General features: G+C 39.2%; 1 protein-coding gene across 2 annotated transcripts in view; it reads right to left on the bottom strand.

Moving 5' to 3' along the window:
• Positions 1-1,906: 1,906 nt before the first annotated feature.
• The window catches only part of LOC124712386 (alpha-2-macroglobulin receptor-associated protein), a 92,302-nt gene continuing 68,772 nt past the window's right edge, over positions 1,907-25,436 (bottom strand). The window contains exons 6-8 of one of the 2 annotated variants that reach the window (XM_047242685.1): positions 20,040-20,196; positions 4,884-5,098; positions 1,907-2,196 (exon numbers count right to left, since the gene is read on the bottom strand). In XM_047242685.1, coding sequence (XP_047098641.1) covers position 2,196; positions 4,884-5,098; positions 20,040-20,196 — 373 coding nt within the window. In that variant the 3' untranslated portion in view covers positions 1,907-2,195. Of the gene's footprint in view, positions 2,197-4,882; positions 5,099-20,039; positions 20,197-25,436 lie in introns of those variants that run through there. The other variant, XM_047242692.1, reaches the window with a different exon arrangement.

Genomic DNA, 25,436 nt, shown 5'->3' with positions numbered 1-25,436 from the left:
CATGCCTATCCTTAAATCTTTGCAACCACCTGTTACTTGCCATAAAATTAGAATTTCCAAGCAACTCAGCGAAATCTGAGGCTTTTTGACAAATCAACGGACCATTAACTGGTACATTCTGCACATGCATCTCATCAAACCACCGCAGTGTAGCATTGTCCACATCATCAGCAGCAGCCATTTTCATTCTTTTTCTTGAAGGGTTAATATGCCACCTACAAAACTTTCTTCAATTTCTTTTCATTTTTTAAGGAATGTTGCTAACATTGATTGTGCAAGTTCATTCCTCCTCACCATGTCTACTTGTTTCATTCCATTATCAGTTTCTTTGAAAACCTCCATTTCTGTCTTCAACCTTATTGTTTCTGAGTTCCAGCCATTGTTCAAATCTTAGGTGAAGGCCAAAGCATTTACATCAACTAAAAACATTCACAGATTACAAAAATCATGGCGATAAGCTACGTATGAGCCAAACAAAACACTCCTGTCTGCTACTGAATTCAACAATGGGACAAGCTAAACACTCATTCAGATGTAGGAGCTCTTTGACATTTGCCGCTCAGCACCACTTGCCCACGGCTGTACGCTATTCTCTCTACCATCAGAATAAACACAGTACTGTAGAATGTAACAAAGCTTCTGGAAATAAAGTGCCGAAAGTCTAATAGCCAAATAAAGAATACCTACCACTATAGTGAGCTTCTTAGAAGTAGGAAACAGTAAATTCCTTGAAATTTTGTCTTCGTTATAACAGGTTGCTGCTAAATTGAATTCACTGTTGTAATGAGGGGTAATTAACATAGTACATATAGGAAATCAGCTGGGGCTATATAAAATTGTCACTGTACCTGGGTTTATCATTATACTGGTAATCGTTTAATGGAGATTTGACTGTATTAAGTGTTTATAATGTAATAATGTACTATTTAAAGGTAAGCTAAGTGAGTTCTTGCTTGAAAAAAGTTACTATTCTGTACAATGATTCTTTCAATTTGTATTCTTAATCTTGTTTACTGTTCTGATGGAAGCAATGTAATAATGAATTAAGTGTTCTAACTCATTCCACATCCATGTGTGGATCTATGGAATATGTATTGCAATAAATAAATAAACAGCAGTGCTAAACATAAATTCGAAAGCATTACATTGATTTTTTTTCAGTTTCAATATTTTGTTGATACAGGAATAGCAATGTTTTTAATGTTTCATGAAGCATTTATTACTAAATCTGTCACATTTGCAGTAAACATTTTTGGCAAGTAGTTTGGTACCAACTTGTTCATTCTCAAGCCTGATCTACGGAGGCTGCACTGAAAACTAAGAACAAGTGTCAAAATGGCAATTCATGCTTTATACAGTGATATTGGATTCTGACTTGCTAAGTAAGCATGTGTTGATTGTGACAGTCATCTGGGATCACTTTATAAAGCCTGTATTGATTTTGATGTTTGTTTTTAAGACAAGGTGCTTTCAGTGCCTCCTTAGAAGATCAGGCTTGAGAATGAACATGTTGGTTTGAAACAGATGTTGGTTTGAAACAGATGTACTGCAACTGTGACAGATTTGTTAATAAATGTTCCATGAAAAAAATAAAATAAAATAAAAAATCAAAACTGTCTGATATGAAGAAAAATTTGCTCATTAAATAAAGGGAAAAGTGGCAGCTATTATTTTTTAAGGTATCCACAGCTCACCAATTCAGTAAAAGTTTAATAAATAGTATTATCTGCAATACAAGACATCGTACAACATTTCATGAATGCATAAGGAAAAGAATGGCTGAGGAGGAGTTCGTATATACCCATAATCAGGAGAAAAATTGGAAATGGAAATACCATCTCCTGGCTAAACCAAGAAAAATACAAACAAAATTACAAACTTTATTTAAAATATATAAATATGTTACAATTTTAATATAATCTGCACTATGAGATTCATATGGATCATTCTTAGTACGTATGTGCAATACCTCATAATAAAATAACAAATATTCTTATTTTTCCTCTTGTCTCTATCCTTTACAAACCAGTCCACGAAAATGCTTCATAAATGCAAGATATTGGGATCCACTTTCTACAAGAAAGTGTATTTCATAAATTACATGTCACTAATTGCGTTTGTCTCACTGTAGTGACTACAAGTATACTGATGTCAACACTCCTAAAATGACATCAAGCTGATAAGAAAAGTGTAAACCTGTGAAACAAATATATAATATTAATCAAAATTAAAGCATAAAATTAAAATTAACATATCTGATACAGAATTGAAGCGCTAAGATTCCAAATGTTGATGTGGGAACAACTGGAACAGGGCTGATAAGGAAACCACAAAGAGAGTAAGAATTACAATGAAATCTCTATATTCCAGATGATTTAAAATTATATTCAGCAGAAAAAAAAGACATATGTAAAGGAGTGGAGGTAAAAATGTTTGTTCCTAATTAAATATCAAGAGAGAGACCCACCAACTGAGGAAAGAATCAGATTTAATAATGGCTCAACAGCCTAAATTCAAATTGTAGGGAACTAACACTTAGCAATGAAAGGGGTAAAGGGAGAGCTAAATGGATAATTGAAAGAAAAGCAAAGAAACTTTATATTAAACATGACTGGTTAATAATGTGCTGCAATACTCTCTATTTTAATTTGATACGCCTAAAAATGGTTCAAATGGCTCTGAGCACTATGGGACTTAACATCTATGGTCATCAGTCCCCTAGAACTTAGAACTACTTAAACCTAACTAACCTAAGGACAGCACACAACACCCAGTCATCACGAGGCAGAGAAAATCCCTGACCCCACTGGGAATCGAACCCGGGAACCCGGGCGCGGGAAGCGAGAATGCTAGCACACGACCACGAGCTGTGGACTGATACGCCTATAAGCCATGGACGTGCACTCTAACATAAAATTCTTGTCTTATGTTAAAATATGTAACAGGTCCATGCGGCACTAACATTTGTATTTGTGTATTACTTATACTTTTTTGTTGTTATTCACTGTACTGACATGAGGTTTAATAAAGGTGCTTAGTCACATTCACATTTAAAACGCAACATGCCCATTGGCTGTGGACATGCGCTTGTAGATGAGGCGCAATGCTAGCACCACTGTAATTTTCCTGTAGATGTTGGCTATGTTGACCTCCAGTTTGATTTTGGCTTGATAAGAGGCACATGTGAATTGTGGCATTCATTCTGAAAACATTTATGAAGCACGTGTTGCCACTTTGATGTTTATTATTAAGATCAGCCACTGTCACTCAGGTATGTTTGTATTCAAATAATTCGTTTGTTACATTTGAACTTTTTATTACAATTCCAGTTTTGTGTCGTCAGTAGGCCAGGCTTGAAATTTAATCAGTAAGTCGCCTGATATAAATAATGTAACTGTTGACAGGGTCATTAATAAACACTTTAATGAAAATAATGAAACCCACTATGGGGATTATATAATTCTTGACAGTTTTTAGGATTTTAGAGTCTTTCGAAAATAAGTTCTAATTCAACTGTTCATTGTTGTCAATGTCATTAGCAACACAATGAAGATGGGGCAGAGAATACAATTTGTGGTTCTGATGAAGGAACCATCTTAACAATCTGCTGGAACGGTTTACCAAACCCCTGTATGGTTTTTTGAAAGTTGTATTGGAATTTATACAAATAAAATTTATTTTCTGCTTTAGTCACTATATGATTCAATGGTCACACTGTCATCATCATCATCATCATCATCATCATCATGCTTGTCATAAGGTGGGTTTCAGTGTGTTTTACACTATGAACTGCACTTATGGCATGTGTAATAAGTGTCTCATCAATGACTACCAGAAAAAAGTCACACATGATTGCGACAGATACTTTATATAATGTAGAACAGAATGAAATGTACCAGATGATGACCACTGAAATGTGCAAAGAATTTGTCTAAAGAGTCACTGAAGCAAGCAACTGATATTGTTCGAGTAATCTATATTAGATGTAGATCAAGATGGCTAGAAAGGGATTTAAAACCTTCTTCCTAAACATAAGTCCTAGGTATTAACTACTATGGTACGTGTCTGCAAATAAGAAGATATTTTCTTAAATGTTCCATGCTGCTAAAATATAAAAGGATTTACATAAATGAGCTGACAAATAAAGCACAGCTTGTGTAAATGACACTTATTCTGCAGTCATAAAATATTCATTCAGAAAAGCAGATATTACATCCTTATAAAAGAATACATTCGTAAACTATATAGCAATTTTATTCTCTTTCACCTGAGTGTGGGTGTTTTTATTTTTATTTATTTATTTATTTGTTTGTTTGTTTGTATATAACATTTGATAAAGAAATGGTTGTAGGTCTATGAAAACACAGGAAAAAAATTCTACCTTTTTCCAAAATTGTATACGAAAAAGGAAGACAAGCAGTGCACCAGAAATATTTCCTAATAATCTGTTTCCTATCCAGTTTTTATAAATATTACAAGAGCATGTCATCTCACTATATTCAATAACTGAGATTCTGTATTTACTGAAATAATTCTACCAATGTTAACCATTTTACTAGGCAGTACTTTAGGTGACACTGCAGTTCTCAAAAAAATGTTTTATAGAAAAAAGGAGAAAAATACCTCATAGTACAAGAGTTATTTAATGACAGGCTTAGTGATAGTTACAACTGGGTAATAGTCCTCTGTCTTCCTAGACAATAACAACTTGCTTTACTTTTTTTCATTTCTTCTAAGAACTCATATCATTATCATACTACTATTCAACAAGTACAGCTAACATTAAATCAAGAATTTTACAATTTAAAAAAATTCCACTCCTGTGGAAGTCAATGAGACTGTGTGCTAGAAATTAAATGCGCAGCATACATTAGACAACTTACTAAAGTTCCATGTGTTTGTTTATTATTTTGGATTCAAGGTGTGCGTGCAGCTTGTCTGCTTTGCGAGCATGCTTCTTGATGCTGTCTTCCAAGTCTTCCAGTGTTGCAGGTTTCTCTCCTGCTGGTTTAGTAGCTCTATGTCCTGCGCCAAGTGCAGCTTCAGCTTGGAGGTGCCGGAGTTTCAGCAAACGATTCTCATAGTGCATCAACTCCACCTACAACAGAAGTTTTGTTAGGCTTAAACCACCTTCAATACAAATATGCACTAGTCAGAAGGAACTATAAGATCACCAATTTGAGTCTTCACAATGTACTAATTTAATTAAGAAGTGTAGCTACATTCTGCTCACAGTATAAGCTATTGCCAACAGAGATTATTTTTAAGTCTAGTTTACATCAACATTCGACCATTTGAGTTCTCCAAGTAGAAATTTTGTGCTCCCAAAACTTTTTCATTCTTTCCAACTTGGCTGCCCTTTCTTAATAAGCCATGGTATATGTGTCTGAGTATTTTTGTTTTAAGTCACATGTCTCTGTTCATCAGAGTCTTCTTTTTCCCCCCGTTTTTAATTCATTGCATAGTCAGTTATTATTGGTTTTATTTTTCCAAAAGCAGTTGAATATTTGTTTCACTAGCTCAGTTTCTGGTAACATTGATATATGGCAAAAGAAGGTGATATCTTTTTGCACATTGTATCTATTACTGATTCGCTTTCCCAAAACACCACTTCGTTTGGCACCAACCTCTAATGACCCTCTATTTGGTGTTTTTTGTTGATGACTGTTCTGATGACATTTTCTGTTGTACTTCTAAAATTTATCTGTTGTTGATTTGATATTCAACCTGAATAACGTTCTGCTTGTCAATGTTGCTTCTGTCTAACAATGGAGTATTAGTGTTTGGTGTTCACTGAGAGATAATTCATCTTGTAGCTGGCCAGCTGTTCCATTGTGCTTGTTTCAAATTAGTTTCATTTGACTACCAGGGTATGTTTTCACCACAATATTTAAACTTACTTACAATTTTAATTCGTTACCTTCAGCTGAACAGCTGGTTTTTCAAATTTAAGGGTTGGTATTTTTTGAATTTATTTAATTTAGTAAAATATAATTTGCTTGACTGTTAGTGGAATTATAAATACAGGCATATAACTGAAATATAATACATAATTTAATTACTCTGAAGGAAAGAGCAGGCTTTTTCACACTATGAAGTACCTTTAAAATTAATATAAGATATGGGTGGAATAGTCTACCCAAACATTACATGAATTCAGAACTTCAAATACAGATAACAAAACTGTTATATTATCAAGTTGCAAAAGATATAAGTGCTTTTCTGGCATATGGCCAACAGGCTGCTCTGCCTGCAACGCAGGTGACGAGGTACACAGTAAATATAGTATGCTTTGTCAAGTATGTTATTTCTAGCATATCTAACAAACACTAAAAAAGAAAAGTAAATTACTCTTGCATATTAAGCAAGGATATGTTGGAACAGCCTCCCTTCATTGTTCAACCATTTCTGACAACTGCTTAGGAAACTGCTCGTTACACTCTGCATTTCCTCTGAGAGATGGCATCAATTTCTTTTTAAGTTCATCTAAAGTGTGAGGATTTGATTTGTACACCTTCCTTTTTAATGCACCCAAGAGATAAAAACTGCATGGGATTAAATCGGCGTGAACGAGAAGGTTGCATGATATTACTGATAACTCGTATCTTGAAACATGTCACGGATTTCCTGTAATGAGAAGTTAGCTGTGTGAGGCATCACAGAGTCCTGCTGAAAGGTTGTGAAAGCACGTTCTCTCTTAGTCAATTGGCCAAAAAAAGGCTGCAAAATGTTTTCCATGTATCTCTCACTGTTAATTGTTTCCTGGAGAAAAATGGGGCCTCTTCTTTCACTGCTAATAGAACACACACTCACTTTTTATCATGCAGAGGTGCCTCATGTATTATGTTAGGCTTTTCAGAATTCCAATAATGGTTATTTTATGAAGTAATGTATCCACTTAGGCAGAATCATGAATCATCCAAAAAGAAAGTTAGGTGAGGGTTACTTTCTCTGTCATGCACCCTATCCAAAATCCATTCACAAAACTGCAGCTCCTTTGCAGGGTCACCCAGTTTAAGATCTTGTACTGCAGTTGTTTTATAGGTCTGTAACTTCATAACTTTGTAGCTGTCTGAACAGACCCATAGGAATTTTCCATTTGCCGAGAAAGACATCAAACCGATTTTCTAGGAGACCTTTCCATAGCATACCCAGTATTATCCAGAGTTTCTTCTGTGAGTACTATTTACATTTCCTGTCAAGGACACTTCCTGTTTCACAAAATTTGTTTATCAATCAGTGAATTGTGTTCCGATTAGGAACTCGAACATCAGGAAATTCCTCTTGAAATAACCTATTACTGGATGTGCTGATTCTGTATGCAAATATGAATTGTACATAAATATCATATGGCAAATACAATACTTGTATTTTACCATTTCAATTGAAGCACTTTCACTCAATACTCTGTACTGTGTCATTTAGTGAACACCTGCTACCAGTGCATGATTTCTACACACAGAGATCTTGCAGTGAAGGGGAAATGTACTCCCCCAAGAGTGCTGCTGCTGGCTGGCTACCAGCATGGTGACAAAATTCCCACCAGGAGGTTAATTTAGGGATTGATCACCCTGTACCAATGCATAATGACATAAAATCAAAGGTGAAATATAAACGTATATGAGCACAGAGCACTATTTGTCAAATTGACGAGGCACTGAGCAGCAGACAGGCACATAATGGTCAGAAAATTCAGACAAATTGAGTGTTCTCTCTCTCTCTCTCTCTCTCTCTCTCTCTCTCTCTCTCACACACACACACACACACACACACACACACACACACACACACACACAGAGAGAGAGAGAGAGAGAGAGAGAGACTACTGTCCTCTAATGGTGATGCCAGACTGGGGTGAGCAGTGTTCTTGGCTGCGGAGAGTGGAAGGGCACAGAGTTGGAAGCAGGAAGACAAAGGTGGGGTGGTGTTACAAAAGATCATGTTGGGATGGAAAAGGAAATGTGTTCAGGAGCAGGTTAGATGACAATACTGAAAGATCCAGACATGCAGTAAAAGATAGAGAACAGGGGGGGGGGGGGGGGGGGGTGGAGGCTCCGGAGAAGGAGAAACAAACTAAAAGCTACAGAAAGTTCCAAGAAGTGAGCTTGGCTGGGGTGAGTTGGCTAGGGGTGGGGAGATGGGAGGAAGGAGGTGAGAAGAGTTGGAAGACAGGGAATACTGGAGATTTAGGCCAGGGGGCTGCACGAACAAAGCTTACACTGCCAGGGAAGTCCATAAGTCAGTCAATGCTTAGAATGTGGATAAAAATCATTAGCTATGGAGGCTGATGGCTTCCGATATAAGGATTTGTGCTCATTCTGGCCACAGCCTTATCAAATGGGGCCACAGCAGCACACAGAGGTTCACAGCACTCTCTTGTTGTGGAAAACTGTCCCTAAATGCAAAAGAATTAGCAATGATCAAATAATGAAAATGTAGAAGTGAATGGAAACCACTACATTAACACACAGTGCATATCCACAAGAAACATAGCCTCCAACTGAAAAAGTGTCATGATGCTCTCTCTACTGGCAAAAGATAAGATTCCAGATTAGTCCCTCATCTGGATCTCTAGAAGAAGGCTACCAGGGGAGGGAAAGATTGAGAAACCAATAAAGTAGTGACATTATATGATCTGGAACATGGAATGTCAAGTCTAATGTAATAGGAAAGTTAGAAAATCTGAAAAGGGAAACACAAAGGTAGAATCTAGATGCAGTATGGCCCAATGAAGTGATTTTGGAAAGAAACTAAGGTTTCTGGTCAAATGAATTGATCATAATGTCAATACCAACAGAAAGTGCTATAATGGTGGAAAGATTACTGTCAGCAGTGACAGAATTATTCTCATCAGAACTGACAGCAAACCAAAACTAACAATAGTTAAGGTACACTAGTCAACATCACAAGAAGAAGATCATGAGATAAATATAGTATATGGGGTATAATGTAAAGAGAGATGAAAATCTAAAAAATGGTGGGCAATTGAAATAAATATCGTACAGGAAGGAATGGAAGGTAGAGTTCCATGATAATAAAGGCTCAGAAATAGGAATGAGATAAGAAAGAGACCCCCCTTGATTCTGCAAAAAAATTCATCTAGTAATAGCAAATAGACTCTTCAAAATACACAAGTGGAGGAAGACTGTGATGACACAGCCTAGAATGTCATACAATTTTTTTTAATGTGTCCCCCCCCCCCCCCCCCCCAAGGGACCAAACTGCTAAGGTCATCGGTCTTTTAATGTTTTCTGCATATTACATGACTATAGGGATCTAACCTAGTGTGCCATCTAGTGCCTTAAGGTGCTAAATCTGTATGGAAATTACCCTGTAAGAGAGTAGCACCCGCCACAGTCTAGCATAAATACTTAACAGAATCGCTGTTTAAGTTAGTGCCATCTGTCGAAACCTAGCGTAATTATTTAACAGAATGCACAGCTTCTGATTATCAAAAACTGCTAACTGGTAACTTTGGGCTGCATTTGTTGATGATAATTATCAAATAAACAAGATGTTTGATGCAAAGAAGGATTCATAAAACACATTTGTGTGGAAAAAAAAAAAAAAACGTAAAACAAGAAAAGGCATGTTAAAAGAACACAAGAAATCTTTATAATGAAATACAATTAATATTCTAATTAGTTGTACTTATTTATAATACATAACATGTTAATATGGCTTGAAAGAATAAGTATCGTAAAATCACTGAATGTGGGAACCACTGTCCTGTCTACGTTTGTCTGGAAAATTTGAAGGCTGTACAGAAACAGACTTTCCACTAGAAGTAAGAATCTTCCACAACCATAATCATTTAACAACAAGTAAATGGATTCCAAATGATAACTCTGGGCAACAGTGCACAAAGTTGTGCAATAGTATCAAAATATTGATACTGATGTACATTTTGCAATGGTTCAGATAAAATATCAAATTGAATGTGATGTTAATCTCATTAAAATGTTAAGTATGAATTTAACAATAATTGTGCCCATTTCAATAGCTCCCTGCACTGTATCTCATTACACTGCAGCCTACATCTACATCTACATTTTACGCTCTGCAAGCCACCCAACGGTGTGTGGTGGAGGGCACTTTACGTGCCACTGTAATTACCTCCCTTTCCTGTTCCACTCACATATGGTTCGCGGGAATAATGACTGCCGGAAAGCCTCCGTGCGCACTTAAATCTCTCTAACTTTATATTCGTGACCTCCTCGGGAGGTATAAGTAGGGGGAAGCAATATATTTGATACCTCATCATGAAACGCAACTTCTCGAAACCTGGACAGCAAGCTACACCGCGATGCAGAGCACTTCTACTGCAGAGTCTGCCACTTGAGTTTGCTAAACATCTCCGTAACGCTATCACACTTACCAAATAACCCTGTGACGAAATGTGCTGCTCTTCTTTGGCTCTTCTCTATCTCCTCTGTCAACCCGACCTGGTACGGATCCGACACTGATGAGCAATACTCAAGTATAGGCCGAACGAGTGTTTTGTAAGCCACAGCATATGTGTGAGTGCCAGATTAAGCCAGTGCAGAGTCCATAGCAAATTTTAAGATGAGGCCCTTGGTTTGCTTTAGACCATAAAGTTCAGGAAATAAAATAAAACAGCACTATACAAAAAAACTTTTCTCAATTTAATTTGGACAAATTTAGAGATAAAAATGGTCAAATCAATGTCTCTCATCAAATTGCATTCAATGTTCATTAAGGTGATGTCATTTAGATATTCTTGTCCCATGGTGCTCCTTAATTAATTTTTATGTATTTTAAAGTTGGAAAAGAATGTTCTCCACTGCAGTTGGTGATCATCAAAGATAAGTAAATGCATAAGAATATTTCCACATTTGGGAAACACAATTCTATGAATCATCCATTAAAAGCTTATTCATAATACTGCTGTTCTAGGGGCCCGTGCCTCTGCTGCCAATAGCAGCAGCCACATCTGTTCTGGGCAGCTCAGCAAACTGCACCAGTTCGTCACTTAGGCTTTCTTCAAAATCATCTGGGTAAACACTGATGATAACTGGAGTTCTTTTCAAGATGCCTTCTGCTGTTAAAGACTTAAATTGCTAGAGTATTCCAAACACACTATTCACATGATGGTACTCTTTCATGTGCTTATCTAATGCATACAGCACATTACCTGTTACGACAATAAAGACCTGAAATTCTAAATGTTGTCCAGATGTTTGATTTTCCCCAATTTCATTGAGTATAGTAGAGCAGAATTTTGGTAATCTGTATTTCACTCCATCATCTTCAAGTCTACTGCTGCTTACATTCTTCACAGCTGGTCAGCACATTCTATATTTCTGACTGGTGTTAAATACTATATGACACCAATGACTGATACCAAGAGATAATTGTATGGAATGCCTTCACAAATATGTGATTGATTTCAAGACTTTGTGCAAACCGAAGCCAATATGTTATATAGAGTATAAGTAACATCATGTGTTCTGGAAGGAATCATTAACAGAACCACTTGTGTTTCCAAGATGTCAGGTTGTTTGTTGCTGATGTTACTTTCAGCAGGAAATTGATGATCAAAAAGGACATGCAGAATGATTTAGTACTTCCATTGACCTTAAGGATGGGAGCTACCTTTAAATATGGATATATCTGTGATAATGCTCATAACAAAGAAAAAGAATCTGATAGTATCCAGTTACAAGATCAGTGGTAAATTTCTGGTGCACATCACATCATTTAAATATTTAGGGATAATACTACAAAGTGAAATGACATCGGACAAATATGTAAAATTAAAGAAGGGACGGTGAATGAAATCCTGATATTTGTTGGAAGGTTTCTGGGAAAGTGTGGTTGTTCTGTAAAATAAAGATGTTATGAAATTATTCACACTACTAGTTGAGACACTTGATGCCAGGAGTAGTCACTCCACACAAAACAGTAGCACAGATGCTGAGGGAACTTAAAGTACAAACCATTGGAAGAAGGTCACTGATGTTCTCATGAAATTCTGTACGGTACATTAAGGACAATGAAGAAAATTCTGTTACCTCCAACATACATCTTGCTCAGGAGTCATGAAAAAAATTGAGAGAGACTAGAACAATTATTGATGCATGCAGATGGAATGTTTCCCTTGTTCAATTAGAGAAGGGGATAGGACAGTATTTCAATATTCATCATTTCAATATTGGTATAAAAAACCTTTCACCACGCAACATACAATGGCTATTTGTAATTTACTCTTCAGTTCATTATTAAGAAGAAGAATTGGGACCCATGCATCAAAATGCACTGTCTCCGTGCTACAACCATTTGAAAACATGTTGGAAATGCGATCACTTTTACAAGTAACTTAACTGATTGGATGTGACCCAATAAATCACTTGTTTTACAGTTCCACTCTTTAATGGCAAAGAAATAGCTTGTGTACTCATTGATGGGTTCTCTTCAACGAGATGCATTATAGCCTCTTCCAATTTGGGTATGCGGTATCTCCTTGGAGTACCACCACAACACCTGATGATGATGGAGATACTTTTCCTCAAAATCATTGCGTAACTGTTGCAAAAAGGGGAAGTGATGGAGTCAGACATTGTGCAGAATGATACTGATAACAGCAACGAGCAGCTCCTCCATTACCATGAGCTTTCACCATTCAGAAGGATCATGTCAGCATATTCTGCAAATGTGTACTCAACCATGCTGCTCTAACACTCACAGACACCTGGTAAAAGAGGTAGGACAGATGATAAATGACATCAGCGGACCTGAGATAACAACCCCATTCCCCTCCCAACCACCATGACTAACCCTGTAACCCCGCTGCACACCTACCTAGTAAGCATGTTTTCAAACAACTGTAGCACAGAAACGGTAAGTTTTCAGATGTACGTTCCTGTTCAAAACATTATGTGCTTATTCCCCTCTACAAGCCCGATAAGTCTGTAATGGGAATTTCAGAATACTCTGTATGTATAAGTACTTACAATGCTTCTCCACATAGTCACCACTCAAATTCAAACATTTGTTGTACCATCACACCAGGTTCTTCATCACTTGAAAGGTGCTGTCTTGTGCTTCAGCCAGTTGTCAACAGCATTCTCGATCTTGTTGTCAGTCTTGAAGTATTGTGTAGTCCACTTGGCCTTCATCTTTGGGAGGAGATGAAAGTTTCTTGGTGCCGATTCTGGACTATAGGGAGGATGTTTAAAAGTATTCCAGCCAGAGTTTTTCCTTCCTTCAGGTTTTTGGCAGTAAGTGATTGCACATTGTTGTGAAGGAGAATGATTACTTCTGTAATCATCAAATGTTGTTTGTTTAATATTGACCTTCAGTGTTTTGGACGAGTCTCACAATAAATCCTTGATGCCACAGTATTCTCATGTATTACCCTTATGATGTCTGCCATCAAAATTCCTTTGCAATACCAGAAAACAGTAACTATCATTACGTGATTAAACAGTATCTGCTTGAATTTTTTGGGCTTATTGGGAGAATGAGTGTGCATCAACTGCTTGGACTGTTCCTTGGTTTCACAGTTCACGTACTGCACCCATGTGCAATCCCCAGTCACAAGTCCATTCAGGAATTGCTTCCCCTCTTCATTAGTTGCACACTGAAGGTTCGTCCAGGCTAAATTCAGCAATATGGAATAGGTTCCCTGAAATGTAAGTAGCTCGAAGACTTCTTGAGAACAGAATACAGTATGTTGCTCTCGGCAGAGAGTGTTTATCATAGATAAGGGTATCATCAGGAGTAGTAGCACTGGGAAGTGTGATAGGACCGCTGTTATTTTCTATATACATAAATGATCTGGTGGACAGAGTTAGCAGCAGTCTGCGGGTTGTTTGCTGACGACACTGTGATGTATGGGAAGTTGGTGGTGTTGAGTGACAGTTGGAGGATACAAAAGGACTTTGACAAAATTTCTGGTTGAAGTGATGGATTGCAGCTAGGTCTAAATGTAAAAAATATAAAAGCTTCAGTAGTGCGCTGCTTTAAATATCTAAGCAATACATTGCAAAGCAATATGAAATGGAATGAGCATGTAAGCACTGTTGTAGGGAAGGCAAGTGGGTGACTTCGGTTTATTGGGAGAATTTTAAGAAAGAGTGATTCATCTGTGAAGGAGGCTGCATAAAGGACACCAGTGCGACCCAATGTTGAGTACTGTTTGAGTGTTTGGGACCTATACCAGTTCAGATTAAAGAAGACATTGAAGCAATTGAGATGCAGGCAACTAGATTTGTTACCACTAAGTTCGAACAACACACAAGTATTACGGGATACTTCGCGAACTCAAATGGGGAATACCAGAGGGAAGGTGATGTTCTTTTCAAGGAGCACTGATGAGAAAATTTAAAGAACTGGCATTTGAGGTTGACTGCAGAAAGAATCTACTGCTGGCGATGTACAATTTGCGTAAGGACCCTGAAGGCAAGATCAGAGAGATCACAGCCTGTACGGAGGCATAGAGACAGTCATTTTTCCATTGCTCTGTTTGCGGAGTGGAACAGGAAAAGAATGACTAGTAGTGGTACAGGGTACCACTCTATACAGTGGCTTGCAGAGTATTTATAAGGATGTAGATGTAGATTTCTCAATTTTGTGAACATCAGTTAGACATTTTTGTACCCACTGTGCATAAAACTTATGGTAACCTAAACTCTCTGTGGCAATGTTAGAGAGAGTTGCCCTGGACACGTGAGGCATATCTTCAGAAAGTTCAGAAATTGGAAAACAATGTCTCAAATACACAATTCTGTCTACATGTTGCACAAATTTATCAGTCACATCTAAATGTCAGCCTTTAACACCTTTGTCATGTCATCCATGTGACCACCCTTGAATTTTCTGCACCATTCTGTCACAACATCACCACCTGTAACCCCATCCCCTCCACACGATACAATCGATGATGAATCTTGGTGACATTGACTCCTACTGCTTGCAGGAAGAATATGACAATGTACGTAGCAACTAGTGGGAGATGCAACAACACCGTCCATTTCAGTTACTTGATGTTTACACACTGACGAATGAGACAGAGAGCTCATTGACACAACGTCAAGTTTAAAGTCTCCTTTTCGAACCACACAAGAGCCATGAGGGTACAAGCATTTCTTTATTTTTAACAGCCAGTTGGAAGTTAATTAATGAATAGTCCTTGAATGTTGCCATAGAAGAATGGAAAGGGAAATCAACAACTGTGCTTCTGAGCTGCCTTTCATTCATATGTTATATTACATCTGCTGCTGCCTGTTAAACAGAAGCCATATAACCTTTATACAACCAGAATGATGTATAGGCGGGATCATTTCTATATGTAGTAATCAAAGAGCAACATCTGGGGAGAAAAATAAAACACTACACTGCTATTCATCCACATAGAAGGATTCATCTAGCCCAGGGATACTCCAACTTTTCCTCTGACGAAACACTTTGAGAAACCTGGTGCTTTGATGTAAAATGTTGTTTATTTTGAAGGTTAGTAAAATTTGCTTTATTCAATGATTACTTCAATTTTAAATCATACCTAATAACACAAAACTCATACCGAAATTTTAAAAAATAATTTGTATCATTAAAATGTCAAAAATGCCATTCCTACAAGACTATCATAAAAGGAATATTAACCAGCATTGTGTGGTGACTACACTTACAGTAATCAGCGTCAAGTATTGTACAATCACTATCTCTTAAAATGACTGTTGAAAGTAATAAACAAGTTATGGACATTTAAATCTATATCCACATCTACATCTTACTCCACAAACCACCTTGAGGTGAATAGCAGAGCGTATGTCCCATTATACCAGTTATTAGGGTTTCTTCCAGTTCCATTCACGTATGGGGCACGGGAAGAATGATTGTTTGGAATGCCTCTGTGCTTGCAGTAATTATTCTAATATTATCCTCATGATCCCCATGTGAGCGATACATAGGGTGTTGTAGTATATTCCTAGGGTAAGCATTTAAAGCTGGTTCTTGAAACTTTGCTAATAGACTTTCTCGGGATAGTTTATGCCTATCTTCAAGAGTCTTCTAGTTCAGTTCCTTCAAGTATCTCTGTGACACTCTCCCACGGATTAAACAAACCTGTGACCATTGATGCTGCCCTCCTCTGTATACGTTCAATATCTCCTGTTTGTCCTATTAAGTATGGGTCCCATACACTTGAGCAATGTTCTAGGACTGGTCACATGTGTGACTTGTAAGCTATCTCCTTTGTAGAGCGATAGCACTTCCTCGGTATTCTACCAATAAACCGAAGTCTAATTAAATATAATAGAGGGAAACATTCCACGTGGGAAAATTATATCTAAAAACAAAGATGATGTGACTTACCAAACGAAAGTGCTGGCAGGTCGATAGACACACAAACAAACACAAACATACACACAAAATTCGAGCTTTTGCAATCCACGGTTGCTTTGTCAGAAAAGAGGGAAGGAGAGGGAAAGATGAAAGGATGTGGGTTTTAAGGGAGATAGTAAGGAGTCATTCCAATCCCTGGAGCGGAAAGACTTACCTTAGGGGGAAAAAAGGACAGGTACACACTCGCATGCAAGCACGCGCGCACACACACACCCAAACACACACACACACACACACACACAGTCACAAGCAGACATCCCATCCCCCCCCCCTTCACCGACAAAGCAACCGTGGGCCGCGAAAGCCCGAAATCTTGTGTGCGTGTTTGTGTGTTTTTCTATTGTGCCTATCTACCAGCGCTTTCCCGTTTGGCAAGTCATGGAATCTTTGTTTTTAATATATTTTTCCCATGTGGAATGTTTCTTTCTAATATATATATATATATATATATATATATATATATATATATATATATATATATATAAAACAAAGATGATGTGACTTACCAAATGAAAGTGCTGGCAGGTCGACAGACACACAAACAACCACAAACATACACACAAAATTCAAGCTTTCGCAACAAACTGTTGCCTCATCAGGAAAGAGGCAACAGTTTGTTGCGAAAGCTTGAATTTTGTGTGTTCCTTCCCTCTTTCCTGATAAGGCAACAGTTTGTTGCGAAAGCTTGAATTTTGTGTGTTCCTTCCCTCTTTCCTGATGAGGCAACAGTTTGTTGTGAAAGCTTGAATTTTGTGTGTTCCTTCCCTCTTTCCTGATGAGGCAACAGTTTGTTGCGAAAGCTTGAATTTTGTGTGTTCCTTCCCTCTTTCCTGATGAGGCAACAGTTTGTTGCGAAAGCTTGAATTTTGTGTGTTCCTTCCCTCTTTCCTGATGAGGCAACAGTTTGTTGCGAAAGCTTGAATTTTGTGTGTATGTTTGTGGTTGTTTGTGTGTCTGTCGACCTGCCAGCACTTTCATTTGGTAAGTCACATCATCTTTGTTTTTAGATATATATTTCCTACGTGGAATGTTTCCCTCTATTATAACTATATATATATATATATATATATATATATATATATATATATATATATATATATATATGTGTGTGTGTGGATGGATATGTGTGTGTGTGTGTGTGTGTGTGTGTGTGTGTGTGTGTGTGTGGGAGTGTATACCCGTCCTTTTTTCCCCCTAAGGTAAGTCTTTCCGCTCCCGGGATTGGAATGACTCCTTACCGTCTCCCTTAAAACCCACATCCTTTCGTCTTTCCCTCTCCTTCCCTCTTTCCTGATGAGGCAACAGTTTGTTGCGAAAGCTCGAATTTTGTGTGTATGTTTGTGTTTGTTTGTGTGTCTGTCGACCTGTCAGCACTTTCATTTGGTAAGTCACATCATCTTTGTTTTTAAATATATTTTTCCTACGTGGAATGTTTCCCTCTATTATAACCATATATATACTTTTTTCCCCTTTTTCCCCCCTAAGGTAAGTCTTTCCGCTCCCGGGATTGGAATGAGTCCTTACCCTCTCCCTTAAAACACACATCCTTTCATCTTTCCCTCTCCTTCCCTCTTTCCTGACGAAGCAACTGTGGGTTGCGAAAGCTCGAAATTTTGTGTGTGTGTGTGTGTGTGTGTGTGTGTGTGTGTGTGTGTGTGTGTGTGTTTTTATTGTGCCTATCTACCAACACTTTCCCGTTATATATACATATATATCTAAAAACAAAGATGATATGACCCACCAAACGAAAGCGCTGCCAGGTCAATAGACACACAAACACACACACAAAACTCAAGCCCCCGCAACCAACGGCCGCCCCGCCAGGAAAGAGGGAAGGAGAGGGAAAGACAAAAGGATGCAGGTTCCAAGGGAGAGGGCAAGGAGCCACCCCAACCCCGGGAGCGGAAAGACTCACCCTAGGGGGAAAAAAGGACAGGTACACACTCGCGCACGCGCACGCGCACGCGCACGCGCACACACACACACACACACACCCATCCGCACATACACAGGCACAAGCAGACATTTGTAAAGGCAAAGAGTTTTGGCAGAGATGTCAGTTGAGGCGGAAGTACAGAGGCAAAGATGTTGTTGAAAGACAGGTGAGGTATGAGCCGCGGCAAATTGAAATTAGAAATTAGCGGAGATTGAGGCCTGGCGGATAACGAGAAGAGAGGATATACTGAAGGGCAAGTTCCCATCTCCGGAGTTCTGACAGGTTGGTGTTAGTGGGAAGTATCCAGATAACCCGGACGGTGTAACTGTGCCAAGATGTGCTGGCTGTGCACCAAGGCATGTTTAGCCAAAGGGTGATCCTCATTACCAACAAACACTGTCTGCCTGTGTCCATTCATGCGAATGGATAGTTTGTTGTTGGTCATTCCCACATAGAAAGCTTTACAGTGTAAGCAGGTCAGTTGGTAAATCACGTGGGTGCCTTCACACGTGGCTCTGCCTTTGATCGTGTACACCTTCCGGGTTACAGGACTGGAGTAGGTGGTGGTGGGAGGGTGCATGGGACAGGTTTTACACCAGGGGCGGTTACAAGGGTAGGAGCCAGAGGGTAGGGAAGGTGGTTTGGGGATTTCATAGGGATGAACTAAGAGATTACGAAGGTTAGGTGGACGGCAGAAAGACACTCTTGGTGGAGTGGGGAGGATTTCATGAAGGATGGATCTCATTTCAGGGCAGGATTTGAGGAAGTCGTATCCCTGCTGGAGAGCCACATTCAGAGTCTGATCCAGTCCCGGAAAGTATCCTGTCACAAGTGGGACACTTTTGGGGTTCTTCTGCGGGAGGTTCTGGGTTTGAGGAGATGAGGAAGTGGCTCTGGTTATTTGCTTCTGTACCAGGTCGGGAGGGTAATTGCGGGATGCGAAAGCTGTTTTCAGGTTGTTGGTGTAATGGTTCAGGGATTCCGGACTGGAGCAGATTCATTTGCCACGAAGACTAGGCTGTAGGGAAGGAACCGTTTGATGTGGAATGGGTGGCAGCTGTCATAATGGAGGTACTGTTGCTTGTTGGTGGGTTTGATGTGGACGGACGTGTGAAGCTGGCCATTGGACAGGTGGAGGTCAACGTCAAGGAAAGTGGCATGGGATTTGGAGTAGGACCAGGTGAATCTGATGGAACCAAAGGAGTTGAGGTTGGAGAGGAAATTCTGGAGTTCTTCTTCACTTTGAGTCCAGATCATGAAGATGTCATCAATAAATCTGTACCAAACTTTGGGTTGGCAGGCCTGGGTAACCAAGAAGGCTTCCTCTAAGCGACCCATGAATAGGTTGGCGTACGAGGGGGCCATCCTGGTACCCATGGCTGTTCCCTTTAATTGTTGGTATGTCTGGCCTTTGAAAGTGAAGAAGTTGTGGGTCAGGATGAAGCTGGCTAAGGTAATGAGGAAAGAGGTTTTAGGTAGGGTGGCAGGTGATCGGCATGAAAGGAAGTGCTCCATCGCATTGGTAAGTCACATCATCTTTGTTTTGAGAAGTCTAATTAAATATTTTTATCTGCTTCCATTCTTCTAGGCAGTGAACAATGTGACATCCTAGTTACTTGTTTCTCTATTCATGCTTGCAGGAGACAATGGACAAAGGGGGAGAGGTCAATGGAAACAACTGCATGCATGAGATACTTAAAAGGTTATTTTTTATGGACAATATTGTAGATGGTCTTACCCGAAGAGACTCCAACTCCTCAGTACTAAAATTACCATTCAATGCCATCTGCCACAATCCTTGTACTTTTGGCTCCACAAATTCTTTGCTATTAGGGCCCTTTGCAGCTATTCGGTGCAAGCGATCGTATCCATCTCTGATGTCACGATGGCGTTCACTACAATTAATTTTAAAATTCAATCAATTATTATATAATGGAACATTAGAAAACCACAGTGTTGTTTTAAATTATAAAAGTTTAACCACAAGAGACAATTTTATGCATCATAATACATAAACTCACAAACAACAGAAAAGACTAAATATACCAATATCAGCAGAATAATATAAATACGCCATATTACACACAACACTGCTGCAGGCTCCATTCCTAATTTTACACAATACTGCAGAAAAATTTTTATAGACTGTGAAAATACAACTTTCCCAGGTTACTCTTAATAATATCCACTGAAGATAAATTAAATAGAGAATATCAGTTGTCAGACTGGTCATATACAAGACTATAAGCACAGTTGCTTCTGCTCCTCGATGATAATTCAAAACAACCCCTGATAAAGTGCATGGAAATGCGTATTTAATATGCCTTGCTTTACACTTTTTGACACAGCACTCTTGCATAATGCTCTGTCAAACAGTATGTTTTAGACAGGAAGAGAAAGGAGGCTGGTGCAGCTCACAAAAGCAGTCCAAGGAGTAGTCATGATTATTTTACTTATTATTCAGTATCAACAAAATAACCGTTATTGTACACCTGATCATTATGAACACATTATTATTATTATTATTTCTAATAATTTCTTTGAATTTGGTGAAATTCTGAAGTGGTACTAATTTGCTCTTATTTGATAAGATATTATATATTTTGACTTTAAATTATTACTTGGTGTCAAGCAGGCAGGCTGTGATAGTTTACTAAAAACCTTTATATAGGTTATTTTGTGACTGTTTTTGGCTACTACTGTCAGTGTCTTTGGAGTAATTAATATTTACTTTGCGTACTGTGTTGTGGTAGTGAATGACTCACAAATGTAAAATTATGTTTTACTGGACATAAGGCCCCTTCCATAAACACTACTCTACCAACCTCTCCAATGTTGTTACTGTGTGTGAAGTTCCTCATCACTGCATTCACAACATTGTAAGCACTCTGATGTGAGAATTTTTGCATGTGCCATCCTCCCACTTTGTAATCCAGCACACATCAGAAATAAAGATCTACTCTATCAAAGTAGAGGTATTTGTAAGATGACCCATAATTATGTGAAATTCCAGATAAGCTTTCTACATCAGCATATTGACATCTAAGCTCCAGATAAGAATGAAAGGACAATAATACAGTTGTGAATCACAACTGCCAGCCTGACTCAAGCAGGCTGGCTGGTGCAGTATGTTAACTGACCACTGGTTTGATATCACCAAGCTCCAGTTGCCAGAGACTATCTTGTTTGAGCCACTGGCCTAACCAGCTATCAATGACCCACATAACAGCAGGCAAAGTTAACTTGCTGCACAGTGCCAAATCTAATCATTGTCTACAGACACAGTGATCCCTTGTGTGTATGCTCTGCTGTTGCATTATTAGGCTCTTTAAATATAAAGAATAAAGTTTACCACTGTTTTTCAGAGGTATGGAGTAAAACAGCAGCATTGCCACGGCTGTTGCAAAAGGGCTGTGGAAGCCTGCAAGTGCAGAGCTGACCACAGCACCGTTACATCAGATGCATCAATACCACCATCCTGTTCCCTTGTTACAGGCTGGGGCCAGCACCTGCAATACCAATGACACAGCAGAAAGGCAGGACAAACACAGCAATAGCAGGTCAGTTGCTTCACCTTCTGGCCATGTATTGTTTTAGAGTAAATGGATGGAAGCAGTGCCTCAGGACACCATATACGCATTGAACTTGTGTAAATACCCATCATTTTTAGCTAAAGGGTTCACAGCCCGGCAACAGCATCTATGAGAGGACGACTGAGGACTACACCATGCGGTGGGATGACGTGGTTCTGTAAGCAGCCTCTGCAGGACTTGGGCTCCACCAGGGATGAGCCTACTGCTAGGTCTAAGTCTGTAGGAGTGGACTTACCATCTTCCAGCTGGTGGGCCATCTTCCAGCTCACTGCAGCTGCAACCAGCCTTCTGCCCCAGAGGGCAGTCTTTCATGAGAGTGGTGGTGCAGCCACTTCATACTGACACTGTACACATCCGTTCACAATGGCGGGCACCACCACTGGGACTGCCATCTGCTACGTGAATCACAGTGGGTTTCCGAATCTGTCAGCACGCCCTGTCCTCAATTGAAAAGTCACACCAATATGGTGCATGATCTGCCACCATCAGCAGGTTGCTGGTCCCCTGCTGCATCATCACTACTACACTTGCTGCATTCAGAAAACACCAAGGGGGCACTATAAATGCTGCAGCTTGTGTTCTAATAAAATGTGTGCTGTTAATGATGTTTTCTTGAGCCACCATCGGTCAACATCCTGATGACAATCCAATGCCTCAATTCAACTCTGCCACTCAACCTTGCCACAGCAGAGGCCACCCACCCTGGGCCACAGCAAAAATATAAAATTTACTTATCTTAAGAAGTAAGTACAGTTTTCTTTAGGTTTATTATAAAGGAATTCCACTGTCATTCAGCTTTTTCCTTCATAAGAAAGAGGTTTTTAATCTAGGGAAACAATTCTCACATAACTTTCAGTGATAAAGCATTAATAGTAACATTCAAATGTAGAGCCTATTTCCTTCATTTGAAGATTACTACAATGGGGAGATGGAGCTCAATACCACAATAACTGAGTGATAGTCATTCAGCATTTCAAGTCTTTACTATTTCCTTTGAACAAGTAGAAGTTTAATAGTATTTAATTTTTCATTTAACCTCTAGAATGAAAATGTGTGGTTGATCAAGCAACAGGGAAATATTTATGCACCTTTAGTTGTACTGTACATATTACCTGAAAGTATATGACACTCTCACAATACGGCTTAGCCGCACCAGATGAACACTGCATTTCAAATGAAGAGGTAGCACACAATGTAGTGGTGTTGTGGCTGTTAAGAATCAGAGCATGTGTTGGGGTCTAGCCTGGTTGCGGGACTGAGGGTGGCTGGTGGCCAGCATCCACACACTCTGTCTGAGAAAACTTTGTGTGTGTGTGTGTGTGTGTGTGTGGCGGGGAGGGGGGGGGGGGGGTCCTGGCTGCAGTGCTATTACAATTTTCAAATCTCATCTGCTACTAATATTTAATTGTTGATTACAATCATATATTTTGCTGTCTTCCTTGAATGAAAGTCGTGTGTAGTCTCATGTCCTCCAACCTCTTTATCTCTTGTCAAAAAAACGCATCTTTGTTTCTGGCAGATAACATGTCTTTGACTATATTTGTCTGCATGTTGATGTTCCTGCTTGGTAAGTACTATTTTTTATCAAAATTTAATTGCCCTGTATGTAGAGTGCAATTTCACAATTAAAGTTTTCAGTCATTTTCAGTCATTGGCCTTCATCAACTATAGACACATATGTGAGCATGCATGCAAGCGCGCACGCGCGCGCGCGCGCGCGCGCGCGCGCGCGCGCGCGCGCGCGCGCGCGCGCGCGCGCGCGCACACACACACACACACACACACACACACACACACACACACACACACACACACACGCAAGTCACACACATGACTGTAGTCTCAGACAACTGAAACCACACTACGAGCAGCAGCGCCAGTGCATGATGGGAGTGGCAACTGGGTGGGGGTAAGGACGAGGCTGGGACAGGGAGGGAGAGGGATAGTATGGTGGGGATGGTGGACAGTGAAGTGCTGCAGGTTAGACAGAGTGCAGGGGAGAGGTGAGGAGGGGGGTAAGAAGCAGGAAAGGAGAGACTGATGAAATGTTCCCCACGTGTTAGTGGATTTCATGACTGTGTGTTTGTGTGTTTTTGTGCAGTAGTGCTGAGACGATTTTATTGCTGCATAACAGACACTGTGATTACAATAAAACCTGTCTGTAATTTCATTACCTATGTTAAATGAACTGGACAGGCAAACTTTTTTCTCTCTCTCTTCTTGATCAACCATTGTCCAGTACAGTCACAGTTAAGCAGAGATTCTATTATTTGTGCTCATTTTGTGGGGAACTTGCCCCTCAGTATATCCTCTCTTCTCGTTACCCGCCAGGCCTCAACCTCCGCTAATTTCAAGTTGCCGCCGCTCATACCTCACCTGTCATTCAACAACATCTTTGCCTTTGTACCTCTGCCTCGACTGACATCTCTGCCCAAACTCTTTGACTTTACAAATGTCTGCTTGTGTCTGTGTATGTACGGATGGACGTGTGTGTGTGTGTGTGTGTGTGTGTGTGTGTGTGTGTGTGTGTGTGTGTGTGTGTGCGCGAGTGTGTACTTGTCCTTTTTCCCCCTAAGGTAAGTCTTTCCGCTCCCGGGATTGGGATGACTCCTTACTCTCTCCCTTAAAACCCACATCCTTTCATCTTTCCCTCTCCTTCCCTCTTTCCTGATGAAGCAACCGTTGGTTGCAAAAGCTTGAATTTTGTGTGTATGTTTGTGTTTGTTTGTGTGTCTATCGACCTGCCAGCGCTTTCGTTTGGTAAGTCACATCATCTTAGTTTTTAAATAATAATAATAATTATTATTATTTAATTTCATTGTGTTTGTAATTAAGAATAATCATACCATTTTTCCTCAGTTTTTTTTCATGAATTTGAAAAGTAAATGTGGCTTACTTTGTGTGGGGGTGTCTGTTGGTGAAGGATCACGTATTAACGGCACCAATCAGTGTAATACGTTTAGTTTGCTTTCAAAATAGAGCCTGCATCTAAAATTTCACTTTTAGCAAAATGAAGTCTGATAGGTTTTAGGCATAAATCACGTCCCAAAATTATACTCGCCAACAGACAATCCCAGTAGAGAAGCCTAGCTAAAAAATATGGTGGTAATTAAATTCCAAAATTTCAATATTTAATTTAAAAACGCTAAAATAAAAGAAAAAATGGCCACCATAAAAATGGCTCCCTTAGTACAGGACTTATGTCTATATGTATGTATACGTATTATTGTAAATTTGGTATCTATTACATGAAAAACCACTGTAACGAGATACAAGACAATTTCAATGAGCTGGGTAATATGAGATGTGGAGCACGATCTTTAAAAGAAAAAAACATGAGTCGAGATGTTGCTGAAGCACAGTACAAAAGGAGGTAAGGATATTACTGTTTTCCTTTACTCTGGTGTGCAAAAGTCAGTTAGGGAGTGTTAAATTCTAAAAAAACATTGCTCACAATAGCTTGCAAATTTTTTCTGTGAATTTTGCAAAACATAATGTCGGCAAGATTGCCGCTTTCTAGAACAACGGGCAATTTTATTAAA

Source organism: Schistocerca piceifrons, chromosome 1 (assembly GCF_021461385.2).
Source record: "Schistocerca piceifrons isolate TAMUIC-IGC-003096 chromosome 1, iqSchPice1.1, whole genome shotgun sequence".
Classification (NCBI taxonomy): Eukaryota; Metazoa; Arthropoda; class Insecta; order Orthoptera; family Acrididae; genus Schistocerca; species Schistocerca piceifrons.
This window is presented reverse-complemented; position numbering and strand designations above follow the sequence as displayed.